This window comes from Spermophilus citellus (assembly GCF_964194105.1).
Source record: "Spermophilus citellus genome assembly, chromosome: 6".
In the NCBI taxonomy this organism is placed as follows: domain Eukaryota; kingdom Metazoa; phylum Chordata; class Mammalia; order Rodentia; family Sciuridae; genus Spermophilus; species Spermophilus citellus.
In genome coordinates, this window is record NC_138187.1 from 117,096,382 (window position 1) to 117,111,859 (window position 15,478).

Consider the following 15,478-nt stretch of genomic DNA (forward strand, 5'->3'; position numbering starts at 1 on the left):
GAGACCCTTAGGGTTATACAAAATTACATACAAGAGGAAGTGAGGGGAAAGGGAAAAATAATACAAGGGGGAGAAATGAATTACAGTAGAGGGGGTAGAGAGAGAAGAGGGGAGGGGAGGGGAGGGGAGGGGGGATAGTAGAGGATAGGAAAGGCAGCAGAATACAACAGACATGAGTATGTCAATATGTAAATCAGTGGAAGTGTAACTGATGTGACTCTGCAATCTGTATACGGGGTAAAAATGGGAGTTCATAACCCACTTGAATCAAAGTGTGAAATATGATATATCAAGAACTATGAAATGTTTTGAACAACCAATTAAAAAAAAAAAAGAATTGGTTAAACAAATTTGGGTACATAGCTAGGCGTAGTGGCCTGCACCTGTAGTTCCAGCTACTTGGGAGGCTGAGGCTGGAGGATTGCTTGAGCTTAGGAGTATGAGGCCACATGGTTACCATAGTAAGAACCCATCTCAAAAAAAAAAAAAAAATGGAAAACTGGAGCCTTGGGGGAAAAAAAAAGATTAAATGATTTGTTTACTTATTAAAAGGGAAAATAGCATTGTCATATTATTACATAGTAAAATATCTGTTATAGAAGACTATGTGGTAGCCTGGTGTGGTGGCATCTGCCTGTCATACCAGTAGCTTGGGAGGCTGAGGCAGAAGGATCAGGAGTTAAAAGCCAGCCTCAGGAACTTAGTGAGTCCCTAAGCAGCTCAGCAAGGTCCTAAGCAGCTCAGCAAGACTCTGTCTCTAAATAAAATATAAAAAATGCCTGAAGATGTGGCTCAGTGGTTAAGCACCCCTGGTTTTAATCCCCAGTACCAAAACCTAAAAATAAAAAAAAAATAATAATAAATTTTAAAAGACTGTGTGGTAGTTTTATGCAAATGTGTAAAAAATATATTTGAGAATATACATTGGGACATGTTTTGAGATTTTAAGTACATTTTCTTCATTCTGTATTGCCTGTATCTATGTAGTAATTACATTTAATTTTTATGAAATGAAAAACATTTTTTTTAGTGTCTATTCTGGGACCATGTTCCAGAATATACAAAAGCTCATATTTGAGAGGAATTTTAAGTATTTGGCCAAAAGATATTCTGAAATTAATTTTCCATTTATTTTTATTTTCCTGTGTCTTACGTTGCTTTGTGTGTTGGGTAGTTGACTGATGAGTCAAAGTGTTTTTGCTTTACGTTATTTATGACATTCAGGTTTTAACTAGACATGTTCGTTTTCCATTTCTATTTAAGAAAATTTATTTTGTTCTTTTTATTTCTAAAATAGAATGAAGAGTTGAGTATCTTATATCCAGCTGCCATTGTGACTATTGATGGATTTAGCCTCTTTCAGTCTCTTCGTGCTTGTCGAAACCAAGTAGCAAAAGGTAAATTTTTGGCAAGAAATATTTAACTAATGTGATGTTGCTTTATTTAATGTGAGCTGCTTTCAGAATTAGTATGTCTTCTTAAAAGAAAAGAAAACAAACAAAAAAACAAGAACGATTTTGTATCTTGATTTAAGGAAAAGCCTGCTTTTCTAGTTATGGAGTGCATTGATAGGTAGAGAGCTTAGAAAGATTAAGTCAAGGGCCGAATGGTGTTCTTTGGAGGCAGTATAGAGTGTCCAGCACAGGAATAAGTAGGCTTTCTTCACTGACCCAGCAACATATCTTAGTTAGGAGAAAGATTTGCCCTGTATTACAATCAGCATTGGGTCAGGAATTTGGTTGCATCTGGCAAATTTCTCAGTAGGTCAGCAGCTTTAGGGCCAATACACTATAATCCTGTGGTTCTACATTATTTCCTTCCTTTCTGAGGACATAGTGTGTGCAGGAGACACTTTCCCCACAGAATGCAGGGCCCAGCAGAGTCAGCATCAGCCTCTTTTCGCTAACTTTGAATAGTTACAAATAGAAAAAAGCTAGAGGCATATATACATATACATATATATGTATATGTATATGTATATATGTATATGTATATATGTATATGTGTATATGTATATATATGTATATACATATACATATATACATATACACATATACATATATATGTATATGTATATATACACATACACATTATATATACACACACACATACATACATATATACATATGATGAAAACTGCACAAATAATAAAGAATTCTTACTTTCTCTCCCTATAGTTTACATTATAATGCTATTATATCTTAGGAAGAGGATCTTGTTTTTCACTATTGTACCATTGATTGTAAGGTGTACTATTATCTCTAGGAACAAAAATAGTGCTATTGAAAGATACATCTCTCAATTTTAGAGATGTTAAAATATGAGGAAGAAAAGTCTTAAATTCAGTGAAAATACCAGAAGTAGAGCTTGTTTAATCTTTCTTTTAAAGATTGGATAGAAGAGCTTTAGCCATTTTTATTTTAACTCCTAAATGATTGAAGTTACTCCCTAAAAACAGTTTCATTAGAATATGTTTGCTACTTCATAAAAGCCATTTCTAAATCCAGACCAAAAGATGCAAAATAATTTCTTCTAGGGCAAAAATGTACCATTTTATATTGCAATAGAAAATTTTTCTTTGTCTCTTTTAGCAGGTTGTGATTGATAAATTTCAGAAGTCTTGGTTTTATGGTTCTTTTTAATGATATGTACATTTTTATTGGGTCAGAATAATTTTTAATTTTTATGCTTATTTTCATAACCTCTAAAATTTTAAAATTTGATCCACCATAATCATTATTTTGAGAACATTTAAAATGTCATCATTAGTATATATGCCCAAAGAGTCTGGTAATTTTCTGTAGGTAAGAATTCTATTAATAAATTAGAATCTGGGTATTGTGGTGCATATTGTAATCTCAGCTATGTGGGAGCCTGAGACGAAAGGATTGCAATTTCAAGGCTGGTCTGGGCAACTTAATGAGACCCTGTCTCAAAAAATAGAACTTGAAAAAGGGGGCTGAGCATATAACTCAGTGTCAGAGCAGTTGCTTAACCTGCACAAGGCACTGTGTTCAATACCCAGTACTGCTTTAAAAAATGAAATAAAGTAGAAATAGACAATTATGTTATAATTAGTAGTGTTGGCCATTGAATTTCTCATCATTTTTGAATTCTTATTTACTGTGTATAAGATCATAAAGTCATTTCACCTTCTAGAAAGTAAGGAATTAAACATTTAGTGCTCTATTATTGTAAATTGCTCTAGTAAGAATTCTGATTACTTAGTCACAAATTGTTGTGGCATTTATTTCAGATTTTAGGAAAATTGCCTTTTGTTGGCCTTCCTATCAAATCTGCAGTGTTTAGAGGACTATATTTTTCTTTTGTTGAAGTGTACTTTTCTTCACAGAATTAACAACCAGAATTTAGCAGCATTCTGATGTGTAATATTTACTGATAACTGGGACCTTGTGCATGAACTTATAGCATGGGTTGTTAATTGTTGCTTTTCCTTTAATTACTTATTAGGTAGAAGGACTGAGGTTAAAGATTGGCATTTTGTTAATTTTTCTGACAACGCTTTTATTATTAACATATCTGTCAAGTCTAGTCTTATTTACCTAGATTGAATCCATGCTGTATGTGAGCTCTGCCAAATATATCAGGTTTTTAGTTTTTCAGTGAGTAAAACAAAACATGCTGTTCCCAGATTTTCCCCTCTTTCTCAAATGAAAATAATTGTTTACTTGGCATGAAGTGCAGCATGAATCACCTTGATTTTCAGTAGATTCTTAATCATTTTTTCTAATTACTTAGATATTCCAAAGCTTGATTGTCTTGTGTGACAGCCAACTTAGTCTTTCAAGTGTTTGCATTTTTATGTGTTGTTGTGGTGAGAATAAATCTCATTTTATGCCATTTCATTACTTTGCTTCATTATTAGTCAAAATATTAGAATAATAAGTTATTGTATATTTAATGGTTTTTGTTAAAGCTTCATTTTATCCATTATAATTGTTTGAATTGACTAATTTTTATTTCTGACAGCTGCAGCATCAGGCAATGAGAACATACAACCACCACCATTAGCTTATAAGAAGTGGGGTCTGCAAGACATTGACACTATTATTGATCATGCTAGTATTGGTAAGCATTACTAGTTCAGATTCTTTTGGAATTTACTTATTATACTTTTGATTAAAGTATTTCATTTCTTAGAAATGGACATTTATACTTCTGTGAAAAAAATGCATGCCTTTAATGAGACGTTTGAAAGTTCAGATTCCAAATAGTAGCAGTTTAAAAAAAAAAAAAAAGGTAATTATGCCCTTAGTGACAGTTTTGAGTAACTCACTCTTTGACATAATTTTCAACAGACAGTTTTGGTCCATATAATGACCATATAAATCAGTCTTTTGAAAATGTAACCCTTAAACAACTATATAAAATGTGAATAATAGCCCAAAAGAAAGTACGAAGAAATTGTGAGTGGTGTTTTAGTGAGCTTTTTCGCTGCTGTGACTAAAGGCCAACCAGCACCATTGTAGAGGAGGAAAAGTTTATTTAGGGACTCACAGTTTCAGAAGTCTCAATCCATAAACAGCAGACTCCATTCCTCAGGGCTCAAGGTAAGGCTGAACATCATGGAGGAAGAGTGTGGTACAGGGAAGCAGCTCACATGATGATCAGAAAGCAGAGAGGGAAACTCCAATTGCAAAATACAAACATGTATCCCAAAGCCACATCCCTTGTGCCTCCAGTTTCCACTCAGTTAATGCCACCAGGGGATTAGTCAACTGATTGGGTTAAGGCTCTCACAACCTAGTCATTTCCCCTCTGAACCCTCTCGCACACAAGAGGTTTGGGGGAACATCTCACATCCAAACCATAACAAGTGGTATCATACTGAAATTATGGGTAATTTCCTTGTTGAAATGTTACATGATTTTTGTTAGGAAAACTATTTCGACCAGTGTGTGAGTATGCATGTGTGTACACACATAGGGTAATGGTAAATAATTATGTGACCTTGGACAGGTTACTGGGGATCTTTATGCTTCAGTTTGCCCACTCATAGAAAGGTGGTGATAATGGGATGCACTTCATGGAGTTGTCATGAGGGCTGAATAAGGTAATGCATTGAAATCACCAAGTTCTAATACCTGGCATTGAGTATAAAAGTTAATTCAGATTATGAAAGTGACAGTCACATGGAAATGGTTATGATGACCTGGTGGATATTGTTGTATCTTTGCTTGTCTATTTTTATTGTTTGTCCTATTCACAGAAAATTGTTCAAATTGCTAATTGTGATAGTTAAAGACCACTATCATTTTAGCCCTTAAATTAGAAGAATATAAGTAAAAGCAGATTTCTTCTTGCAACCAGTATTTGAGGGCTTACTGTGTTAGGAATCAGAAATATAGATATGAAAAGTCAGGGTCTTTGCTGTCTGGAAGCCTGAGCCTAGTTGGAAGAAACACATGAGAATAGTAGCTGTATTATAACACAATGCTTGATATAATAGACAAAAGGACCAACTACAGTGGGCGTAGAGCACAAAACTGCTAGCATTGTGGGAATCAGGGAAGAGGACTGACTGTTAATCTGAGATTGAAAGAATGAGTAGGACTTGACCAAGAAAGCAAACCCTAAGGAGGCATTCTAGCCAAATGCACATAGGTAGAGGGGGTCAAAGAGCATACTGTGCTGGGGAAACAATGAGAGCCTAGGATAACTAAGCCAGATATGTAGAGAGGAGTCAGATTTTTGAAGGGCATAATATACTATGCAGAGAATATCTAATTTTTTTTTTCACTTACAGCTTTTTCCTAGCTACATTGAGAGTTATCTAAGAATTCTAAGCAAAAGAATAACATTATCACATTTGCCCATTAGAGAAATCACATTGGTGGCAGTTTAGAGGCTGGAATGGAGGGGTCAAGACTAGTAAAGAAACTGAAATGTAATGGGTTTCTGAATTAATACAGTAATAATGGGGGTGGAGAAAAAGCTACTATTTAAAAATATATTTGTATTTTTTCTTTTAGTGCATATGTGCTTGTTAAAAATTCATATACAAATATATAAAGAGAAAAGGAAAAAAATCTTAGATCCAACTACCCAGAGATACTTACATTGGTGTTTTGATAACCATCTTTATAGACTTTCTTGCGTGTGTGTGTGTGTGTGTGTGTGTGTGTCTATAAATACATTGTGTAATATACATATGGTCATGTGCAGAGATATGTTTTTATAAAGAGGATTATATCATACCAACTATACTATAAACCTTTTCCAATTAATGCATCACAAAGGACCTTTCATATCAATTTTGCTAAGTATACATTTTATCAGCCAGAATCCTGATAGAAAACAAATGGCACACTTGAAATAATATAATTGAAAGAAGGTTTATTTTCAGGGAAACTAGGAATAGAAAGATGTGGTGTACAGAACCACAGGGATAGTTCAGTATCCCAGGGTATTTTAGCAGCCAAGCTGTTAGCCACCGGTCTGTCTAAAGGGAAAAGAGCAGGAAGCAGTTTCAGAACATACAAGATAGTGGTGGAAATCAATGCTTGGAAAGCAGGATGACTTTTGCTCAAAAGTCATAGCCAGTTTTCAGAGAGGGAGCCAGGGAAATGGATTTCCTGATTTCATTTTCCTTTCTTTTTTTAATCTCCTAATGGGGCTTCCCATTGTCTGATTAAATTGGAAGTCAGCATTATTTATAAAAATTGACCCCTGGCCGGAAGAGAGAGAGCAGGAAGAAGGAAGGAGAAAAGGAAGGAGTTTGAATCTAGAGAGGCTAACAAAAGGTATCTGACATATAGTTCCCCTTATTCTACTTGCTACACAGTTCTTGTGTGTAATACTCTGTAATAAACACTGGTGAACATTTCAATGTGTCTTTACCCTTTGCTAACATAAAAATGCTAAATATAAAAATTCCAAAGTGTTGAGTTCAGTTCAGGGTATCTTCCCTGTTCTGTTAATTAAACTTTGGAACATGGAAACTGGCTAGGGGAAATGATTGGATAGAAAATGTTATTCTATTCATTTATCCCCAGCCTACAAATGGAAGAACAAAAGATGCAGTAAATTTTATGTATGTCATTATGTAAAGGTTTAATTAAGTTATTCAACAAATAAATACCTGTTATTTCCAAGAGACTAATATGGATAATAGAAATAAAAGACTGACTGGCCCCTGTCCTGATGAAGTCCAAATTCTGGTGATGGAGAGACAAACCATAAACAGTTAAACTGAATGAGTGCAGTGTTGTCAAATAACTAGTAGGCATCATGAAGAAAATAAGCAGGTTATGATAGTAAAGAAAGAGTACTTTAGGTAGACTGGCAAGGAAAGCCCTCTCTAGGGAAGACACACAGACTGAGACTTGAAGGGTAAGAGGGAGTCAGCTGTGGGAAAAGCTGTCAGAAGAGGATTTGGGGAACATGCAGCAGCAGGAATATAGGCCTGGGGTCCTTGAAGACCACACAGTATTGAAGAAACAGAAGGAAGGTCAATGGGACTTGACTGCTAAGAGTGAACAGGAACAGGAGAAGTTTAGGTTAGAGATGTCAGATCTCATAGAGATAAGGAGGTCAATTTTATTCTAAATGCAGTAGGAAACACTGATGGACTCCAAATATTTTTATTCCCTTTTTTCAAAAATTACAAGTAGGGGTTTATAATTTAAAATATCTCTTTGGGTGCTGTTTAGTGAGCAGGCTGGACAAGGAAGCAAGGAGACCAGTTAGGAGTACTGCAATAATTCAGGCAAGAAAAAATGAGGCCTAGGGTGGAGGCAGAAGAGTTGGAGAGAGGGAGAGGGGTATGGGGTATATTTTCACTTGTTAAGATATAAGTTTTAAAAATAAGACAACAGGGAAAAAATCAAGGGTGTATTAATTTTTAAGTTTGAGCTGTTTGAAAATTGCTCAGACAATGAGTGGATGATTAGACTCCTCAGTGAAATGAGAAAAAGGAGGAGGAAGAGATTTATGTTAGGCTTAGCTTGTGACACTACTATACATTCAAATACAGGTATCAAGTAGACAAATGGGAAGAAAGGCAGTTGGGATTTTAGATATAAATTGGGGAGGGAGGAGAGTGGTTAGCTGTGGAATGCTTCATAGAATTCAAGAAAGAAAGAGAGAGAGAGAGAGAGAGAGAGAGAGAGAGAGAGAAAGATAGATCCAAGGGTTTTGATAACATAGATCCATTTATTGACTCTTAATAAGAGCAGTTGAGGTGAATGGTAAGGATGAAAGCCAGGTTAGGTTAGGTTTAGGTTTAGGAATAAATATTTAGGTTAGGTTTAGGTTTAAGAATAAATATTTCCTTTCCCTTTTTTCAAAAATTACAAACAATACATAAAATCATAGCATCTCCATTTTTATCTCCAATCCTGATCTCTTCCTTGAGCTTTGCATTTTTCCAACTCGCTTCTGAACATTTCCACTTATTCAGACTTAACGTCCAAAGTCGCCTTTCTGATTTCCTCCCATCAAACCAGCTCGTTCTTTTTTCCTCTTCCTCTTCCATATCATCTCTCTTCTGGGTGCTTCTTACATTGGTAGATAAGGCCTGAACTCATGTGGCTTGTGGTCCTCCCACACCTCTTCTCTCACTGTGTTTCAGCATGCTGACCTTGTTCCTCAGATACACCAATTTATCTTCTCATTTCAGAGAAGTTACACTTACTGCTCACTCTGCCTGGAAATCTTTATACTACTAAACATTGGGCCTTCTTTTTCATTTCACTCGTGTCTCTGGTCATAATCACTTTGTCAAAGAGATTTGCCACTATGAGACCTAGAAAAGTATTCCATGAGATTGACTTTATGGAAATTTATATTGAGGGGAATTTTAATGTGTTCAATGTGTTTCAAATTTTAATGTGTTTCAAAATCTTAGATGTTCAGGGAATACCCTAAATGACAAGGTAATAATAACTCGAGGAGGAAGGAAGGAAGGAAGGAGGGAAAGAGGGAGGGAGGGAGGGAGGGAGGAAGGAAGGAAGGAAGGAAGGAAGGAAGGAAGGAAGGAAGACAGCTAAGGAAATGTAATTATGAAAGGTAGTTTGTCTGACTAATGAGTAATATTTATGTCATTTTAATAAAAACTGAATGTGGATTTAATAAAAAATGAAGATACAGATATTTTGGAAGGATAGAAGGAGGGGGGATATAATAGGCTATATTACCTTTAATCCATGAAAAGGAATGCTAAAATTGGTGATAAAAGACAAGTCATCTACATTCAACTACCACTGTGTAACAATATGTAGGACAGATGAACAAGTTAAATAATAATACAGGATATGGACAACAAAATCTAGAAAGGGGAATTAGTGTCAAAAAGCTTGTTGTTGTTGTTTTTAAACAGATTTCAAAAGATTAGGAGTGGGGGAGGAATTAAGCACAATAGTGGGATTTAGGTGTTATTTGACCTTTTTTTTTTTTTTTGAGGGTCTTACTTTGAAACCCGGATGTATTATTTTTCTCTGACATTGATCAAACTACTTTCCTTCAAAAGAATGGCAGAAGATTGAAGTCAACCTATGTTAAGATTTAACCAGTTGAGTGTGTAGAGGGAGATGGATACAACGGATTGTGGGTAATTTCAAGAGAGTGATTTTTTTAGAATACAGATTTAAGCTGGAAAAGAAAGGAAGTGAGCTTAATAGTTGCTTGAAAATAGTGGGATTGATAAATTGAAACTAGACAAATTTGTGAGATTATTGCAAGATTTTACTCAGGTAATCAAGATACAAAGCCAGGTGGTCAAAAAGTGATATGCTTAAAATCATGGTTACAAGGAATGTCCCGTTGATAATAGAATCTAAAGTATTGAAAGGGGATGCATTAAAAGGGGATGACTTAAGTTGTGGGAAGGAAAATATCATTAGTGGTAAGAATAGAAAAAAAATAGGCTATTTCTTTAGAATAAATTAGAATCAATTCCTTTAATACATTTGGTATATATTGCTAAATTGTCTGCTGGATATCCTGTAGCCATTTATATCCTCCACCTGTATTGCATGGGAATATGAACAAAAGCTCTTTTAAACTTTAAATTTCAATCTATGTACCATCATTTCATCCTTTGATCTACTCTACAAATTTTATCATATAGTAAAAATCTTTATATGTTAAATCTCGAATTCATTCATGAATGTGAGACTCTGACTTTTTAGAATAGTCCAGTGTTCACAAGGATTTATTTAATCCTTAGATGCCTAGATTTAGTGAATGGTTTGCATATGAACTTACTAAAAGAATTTCCCTTCCCAGGATTTCTCTTCAAGAACAGTGTACTTTTTGACAGGGCCATTTAGAAGTAGTTCCTATATATGAAAATCAGTATGTGGAACAACAGAAAATGGGACAATAATTCTTTTTGCATTCTATGATACATTTGAGTGCAGTTCCTCTCAACACGCGTTTCCGTGTACTGTGTGAATGCCCAAGTTTGAGATATTGCCTAAGTCTACATATGTTAGAATCTAACAGCAGAGGGGTACTTCCCACATGCCTAATCTCACATTTCCCCATTTCTCTCTCTGCCACCCAGGTGAGTTTAAATGATACAGGTTTTTCCTCTACTATACACAGGCATGTGAATATCAGCATTCAAGCTATGTACTTTTGCTCTTAAAGCCTTGGAAATGAAAAGTAGCTCTTCATTATAACAGGATTCACAGATTACAAAGTAGATGTTTAAGAGTGCGTTTTTACTGTTAACATACGTACTCTCTTGCAGTTTTTGGAGGAAGTATAAATTATCACCACCTCTGTGGAATGCAGTATGAGAATATTTAGTAAAATTTTTAAAATATAGATCCCTTTCCTGTCCCACCCCTCTGCCCTACTAGAGTTCGTCTATTCCTTTCATGCTACCCCTCCCTACCCCACTATGAATCAGCCTTCTTATATCAGAGAAAACATTCAGCATTTGTTTTTTGGGGATTGGCTAACTTTACTTAGCATTATCTTCTCTAACTCCATCCATTTACCTGCAAATGCCATGATTTTATTCTCTTTTATTGCTGAGTAATATTCCATTGTGTATATAGGCCACATTTAGGGGTATAGGATAAAAAATGATTGTGGAATGTGATGGACATTATTATTCAAAGTACATATATAAACACATGAATTGGTGTGAATATACTTTGTATACAACCAGAGATATGAAAAATTGTGCTCTATTTGTGTAATAAGAATTGTAATGCATTCCACTGTCATATATAAATAAAAAAATAATTTTAAAAATGCAGATCTCCTTTGACTTTGCACTTTTGTTTATAGGAATTTACTATATAGATAATTTTAATAAGTGTACAAAGACACATTAAGGAGATATATTGCAGCTTTCTTTGTAGTACCAAAAAGTGGATAACAACCTAAATATTTATTAATAGGTTAAATCAATTATGGTATGTTCATAGAAGGGAATACTAAGAGTAAGAAGAATGAAATACATCTCCTTGAAATTTTATTAAATAAAAAAAAGCAAGGCACACATCAGTTTATTTGGTATGCAGTTATTTGTGTATATGCAATACTTCTAGAAGGTAGCATAATGAACTTACCAGTTGTTGCCTCTAAGAAGTGAACCTGGGGATATAGATGTATTGTATATTCCTTCTACCTTTCAAGTTTGTATCTATTTTCAAAATGTTAATATTTAAATCATGGTTTTGTAATATTTTATAGGCTGGAGAAATTATGGATGAGAATTTTAATATTTGAGCATTTTCTAATGTTGATTTTATAATTTAAAAAATGACTTTTATCTGTTAAGTAAAACCAAACATTCAGCATTTCAAAATAAAAGTGAAATTGTAGTGACCTAAAATGATAGTGTCTTTTCAAGGCATTCAAATCATGTGTTTTTTTTTCCTTTTGTTTTTGTATCATTAGGTATTATGACTCTGTCCCCTTTTGATCAAATGAAGACTGCTTCCAATATAGGTGGATTTAATGCAACAATTAAAAACAGTCCACCTGCCATGTCTCAGTATATCACTGTAGGGTCCAATCCATTTACTGGCTTCTTCTATGCTCTAGAGGTATGAGTTTCATTACTAACCATGAGTAAGGCCACTCTTAATTTTTTCAACTTGTTTAAAAATTGGATATGGTAACATAGCTTTAGAAAGATTAAGCAGTTCACTTAAAAAAAAATTTATTTGTAGAAGGACACAATATATTTCTTTATTTTTATGTGGTGCTGAGGATCAAACCCAGTGCCTCACGTGTGCGAGGCAAGTGCTCTACTACTGAGCTACAGCCTCAGTCCCTAAGCAGTTTACATTTTTAATTTTCAGTTGAAGCTAAAATTAATCAGAACTTCATTTCTTCTAAATTCTTTAGGTTAATTAAAAAGGTAAAATAGAATAAATAAGGTAAAGCAAATTTCTTTGTTTCTGAAGTCCTGAGTTCTTTGACAATTCAGTTTTTAAATATTGGTGCAATAGTCAGAAGCTCAGGGTTGTTAATTATGTCAGCCCACCAGGGATTTAAATAAATGAAGAATTGTAAAAACAGAATAAATTGCTGATAGAAGTGGCAAAAATTGCTTCCTAAAATATGGAAAAATTAGGTGTTAAATTTGGCAGCTCTTATTTCTCACTTAAAAAGCAGTCCTCTCAAAATTGTCCAAATTATCTTTTTACTTTATACAAATTTATTTTAAAAAGAAAAGGGCTGGGGATGTGGCTCAAGCGGTAGCGTGCTCGCCTGGCATGTGTGGGGCCCGGGTTCGATCGTCAGCACCACATACCAACAAAGATGTTGTGTCCGCCGAGAACTAAAAAATAAATATTAAAAATTCTCTCTCTCTCTCTCTCTCTCTCTCTCTCTCTCTCTCTCTCTCTCTCCCTCTCCCTCTCTCTCCTCTCTCACTCTCTCTTTAAAAAAAAAAAAAAGAAAAAAATAGGGCAAAGAGCCAGTTGTGTATAGATGGAAAATCCATAGCTCAGCTAGAATAATGTTGTCTTCGTGTCTTAATTTAACATTTACTTTAAGTTACAATTCAATGAGAGAAATCCTAAAGGTGAAATAGACTACTAGCGATTTTATTTTTGCTTCTGAAATAAAGTTTTTACTGTCTGAAAGAAGGTGAGCTACTAGTTCAGGAATTACATCTTTTCAGAGCATTCTAAATTCTTATTTAGAAGGTAGGTTTTGTTTCTTTGTAAGCTGCTGAGTTTTCTCATTTAAATGTCCTCTCTTTCAGGGAAGCACACAACCATTATTATCCCATGTTGCACTAGCAGTTGCAAGTAAACTCACTTCTGCTTTATTTAATGCTGCCAGGTAATTAAATAACAATTTTTAATTTATGTGTAGCTTAGTTTTACCTTATATTTTGATTTTCTGCACTTTAGAATTCTTTTTTTTAATTTAATTTTTATTTTTTCTTTTAGAATTCTTGAAGCTCTGGTTTTATTTTAAATTTTCTTTCTTTTCAGTGGTTGGCTTGGTTGGAAAAGTAAGCATGAAGAAGAAGCTGTCCAAAAGCAGAAGCCAAAGATGGAGCCAGCTACCCCGTTAGCTGTAAGGCAAGTCTGCCATGCTTGTCACTTTTGGTATTTTTAGAAATGACTGTTATGGCTGGGTGTGGTGGCTTATACCTGTAATCTTAGCCACTTGGGAGTCTGAGGCAGGAGGATTGACATGTAACTTAGTGAGGCCCTGTCTCAGAGTAAAAAATTGAAAGGCCTGGGGAAGTGGCTCAGTGAGTAAGCACCCTGGGTTCAATCCCTAGTACCAAAGGGGGGAAAAAAAAGGAAAGAAGAAATAACTGTTATACTTATTTATGGTCTTTCAGTACACTGAGTTGATTTCATGAGTCTTTGGAGCTTCTGAAAATACTTAAGATGGGTTCACCTGAGGCCCCCATACACACTAGAATGTAAACTCCTTAAGAAGAGTGATTCTTGCCTATTTTGTTCACACCTTCTCCCTCTTATACAGCAGGTGCTCAAAATGTATTTGCTGAGTATACTTTTTAACAGACATCTACAAACTTAGTTTAAGTTGTTGGAAAATAAGTTAAGTGATAGCTAAAACGTACTTAGTGGTTTTTCTTTTCTTTTTCTTTTTTTAATAAAAGCAGGAATTCTGAGTGTTTAAGCACTGTTCAAAGTAGTGGGTTGTGCTTCTGTGTTTATTTTAATAATGCTTTAGGATGTGTTAGTGTATTTGTGAGGGTTTTTGATTTTTTTGTTTGTATTGTTTGTTTTTGCAGGAGGTGGGGGAGCAAGATTTTTGCTTGTTTTTATTTTTAAATCATTTCTTATTACCTAATATAAAGTACCACCATAAAAGGAAATAGAACCCATCCCTTCTTTTTTAAAGAAAGCCAACTAATTAATTGTCAGTAAAATTTATCGAAGTCTATCTTCTATGACTTTTTCATCTCATTTAAAAATACTGTGCTGTAATTTATTGACTTTCATGAATTGACTCAACAATCAAGAAATTACCCATGTGACCCTATATATCTCAGATAGATATAACAATGTTTGAGCACTTTGTTTCAGGTACTTTATCTGGAAGTAAATTTCCTGGTCCTTTTTCATTATCTCTTATTTTACTCCATAGTTCTAATAAGATTGATAATAGACCAATAGCAATTTAGCGATAACTCTTTAGAAAAAGGAAAGTTCTTGCTACAGGCAGATATATTGGTGTCAACAAAATATGCTCTAGCAAAAAAGAAAACAGATTAGGACTTTAACAAGAATTGAAAATTAAAAAAAAAGAACTTAAAATAGACAAAAGATGTGTTGGAGCAAGCATTATAATATTTAGTTGGTTGTAAGGGTATTGTTTTCTTTGACTTGCTTCTTAATCAAGGAAGGATGAACTTTTGGGGGGGGTTGGGATAGGGTACGTGGGATTTAACCCAGGGTGCTGTACTGTTGAGCCACATTTCCAGCCTTTTTTTTTTTTAATCTTTAAAATTTTTTAAAATTATTTTAAGACAAAGTCTCAATAAGTTGCTGAGGGCCATGCTAAGTTGCCTAGGCTGGTCTCAAATTTAGTCCTTCCTCAGCCTCCCAAGTCTCTAGGATCATAGACGTGCACCACTGCACCCAGGAAGGAAGGATAAACTTACACTTGATATTTTCTAAAAATATGAAGTTGTGGATATCTCTATAGAAAACCTACATAGGATTGTATTTTTACTTTATTTCTTTTGTGTATTTATTATTGCAAATGCCAGATGTGACTAATTAATAAAATATCTCTCAATTCAGAACTACGTTCATATTTCTTTATGTAAAAACAGATACAGTCTTTTGTTCAATGTTTCCAGATTGGAATGTGATTTGAGCTTTATATTTACTTTTAAATAACAGATTTGGACTTCCAGATTCTAGACGCCACGGTGAAAGTATATGTCTGTCTCCATGTAACACACTGGCAGCAGTAACAGATGATTTTGGCAGAGTTATTTTATTAGATGTAGCAAGAGGAATTGCAATACGCATGTGGAAAGGTACTTACT

General features: G+C 34.4%; 1 protein-coding gene across 2 annotated transcripts in view; it reads left to right on the forward strand.

Moving 5' to 3' along the window:
* Positions 1 to 15,478, forward strand: part of RAB3GAP2 (RAB3 GTPase activating non-catalytic protein subunit 2) — a 113,128-nt gene that overhangs the window by 60,814 nt on the left and 36,836 nt on the right. For both annotated transcript variants that reach the window (XM_081299128.1, XM_081299129.1), the window contains exons 8-13: positions 1,298 to 1,397; positions 3,991 to 4,089; positions 11,881 to 12,029; positions 13,199 to 13,278; positions 13,434 to 13,523; positions 15,330 to 15,469. In XM_081299128.1, coding sequence (XP_081155254.1) covers positions 1,298 to 1,397; positions 3,991 to 4,089; positions 11,881 to 12,029; positions 13,199 to 13,278; positions 13,434 to 13,523; positions 15,330 to 15,469 — 658 coding nt within the window. The remainder of the gene's footprint in view (positions 1 to 1,297; positions 1,398 to 3,990; positions 4,090 to 11,880; positions 12,030 to 13,198; positions 13,279 to 13,433; positions 13,524 to 15,329; positions 15,470 to 15,478) is intronic.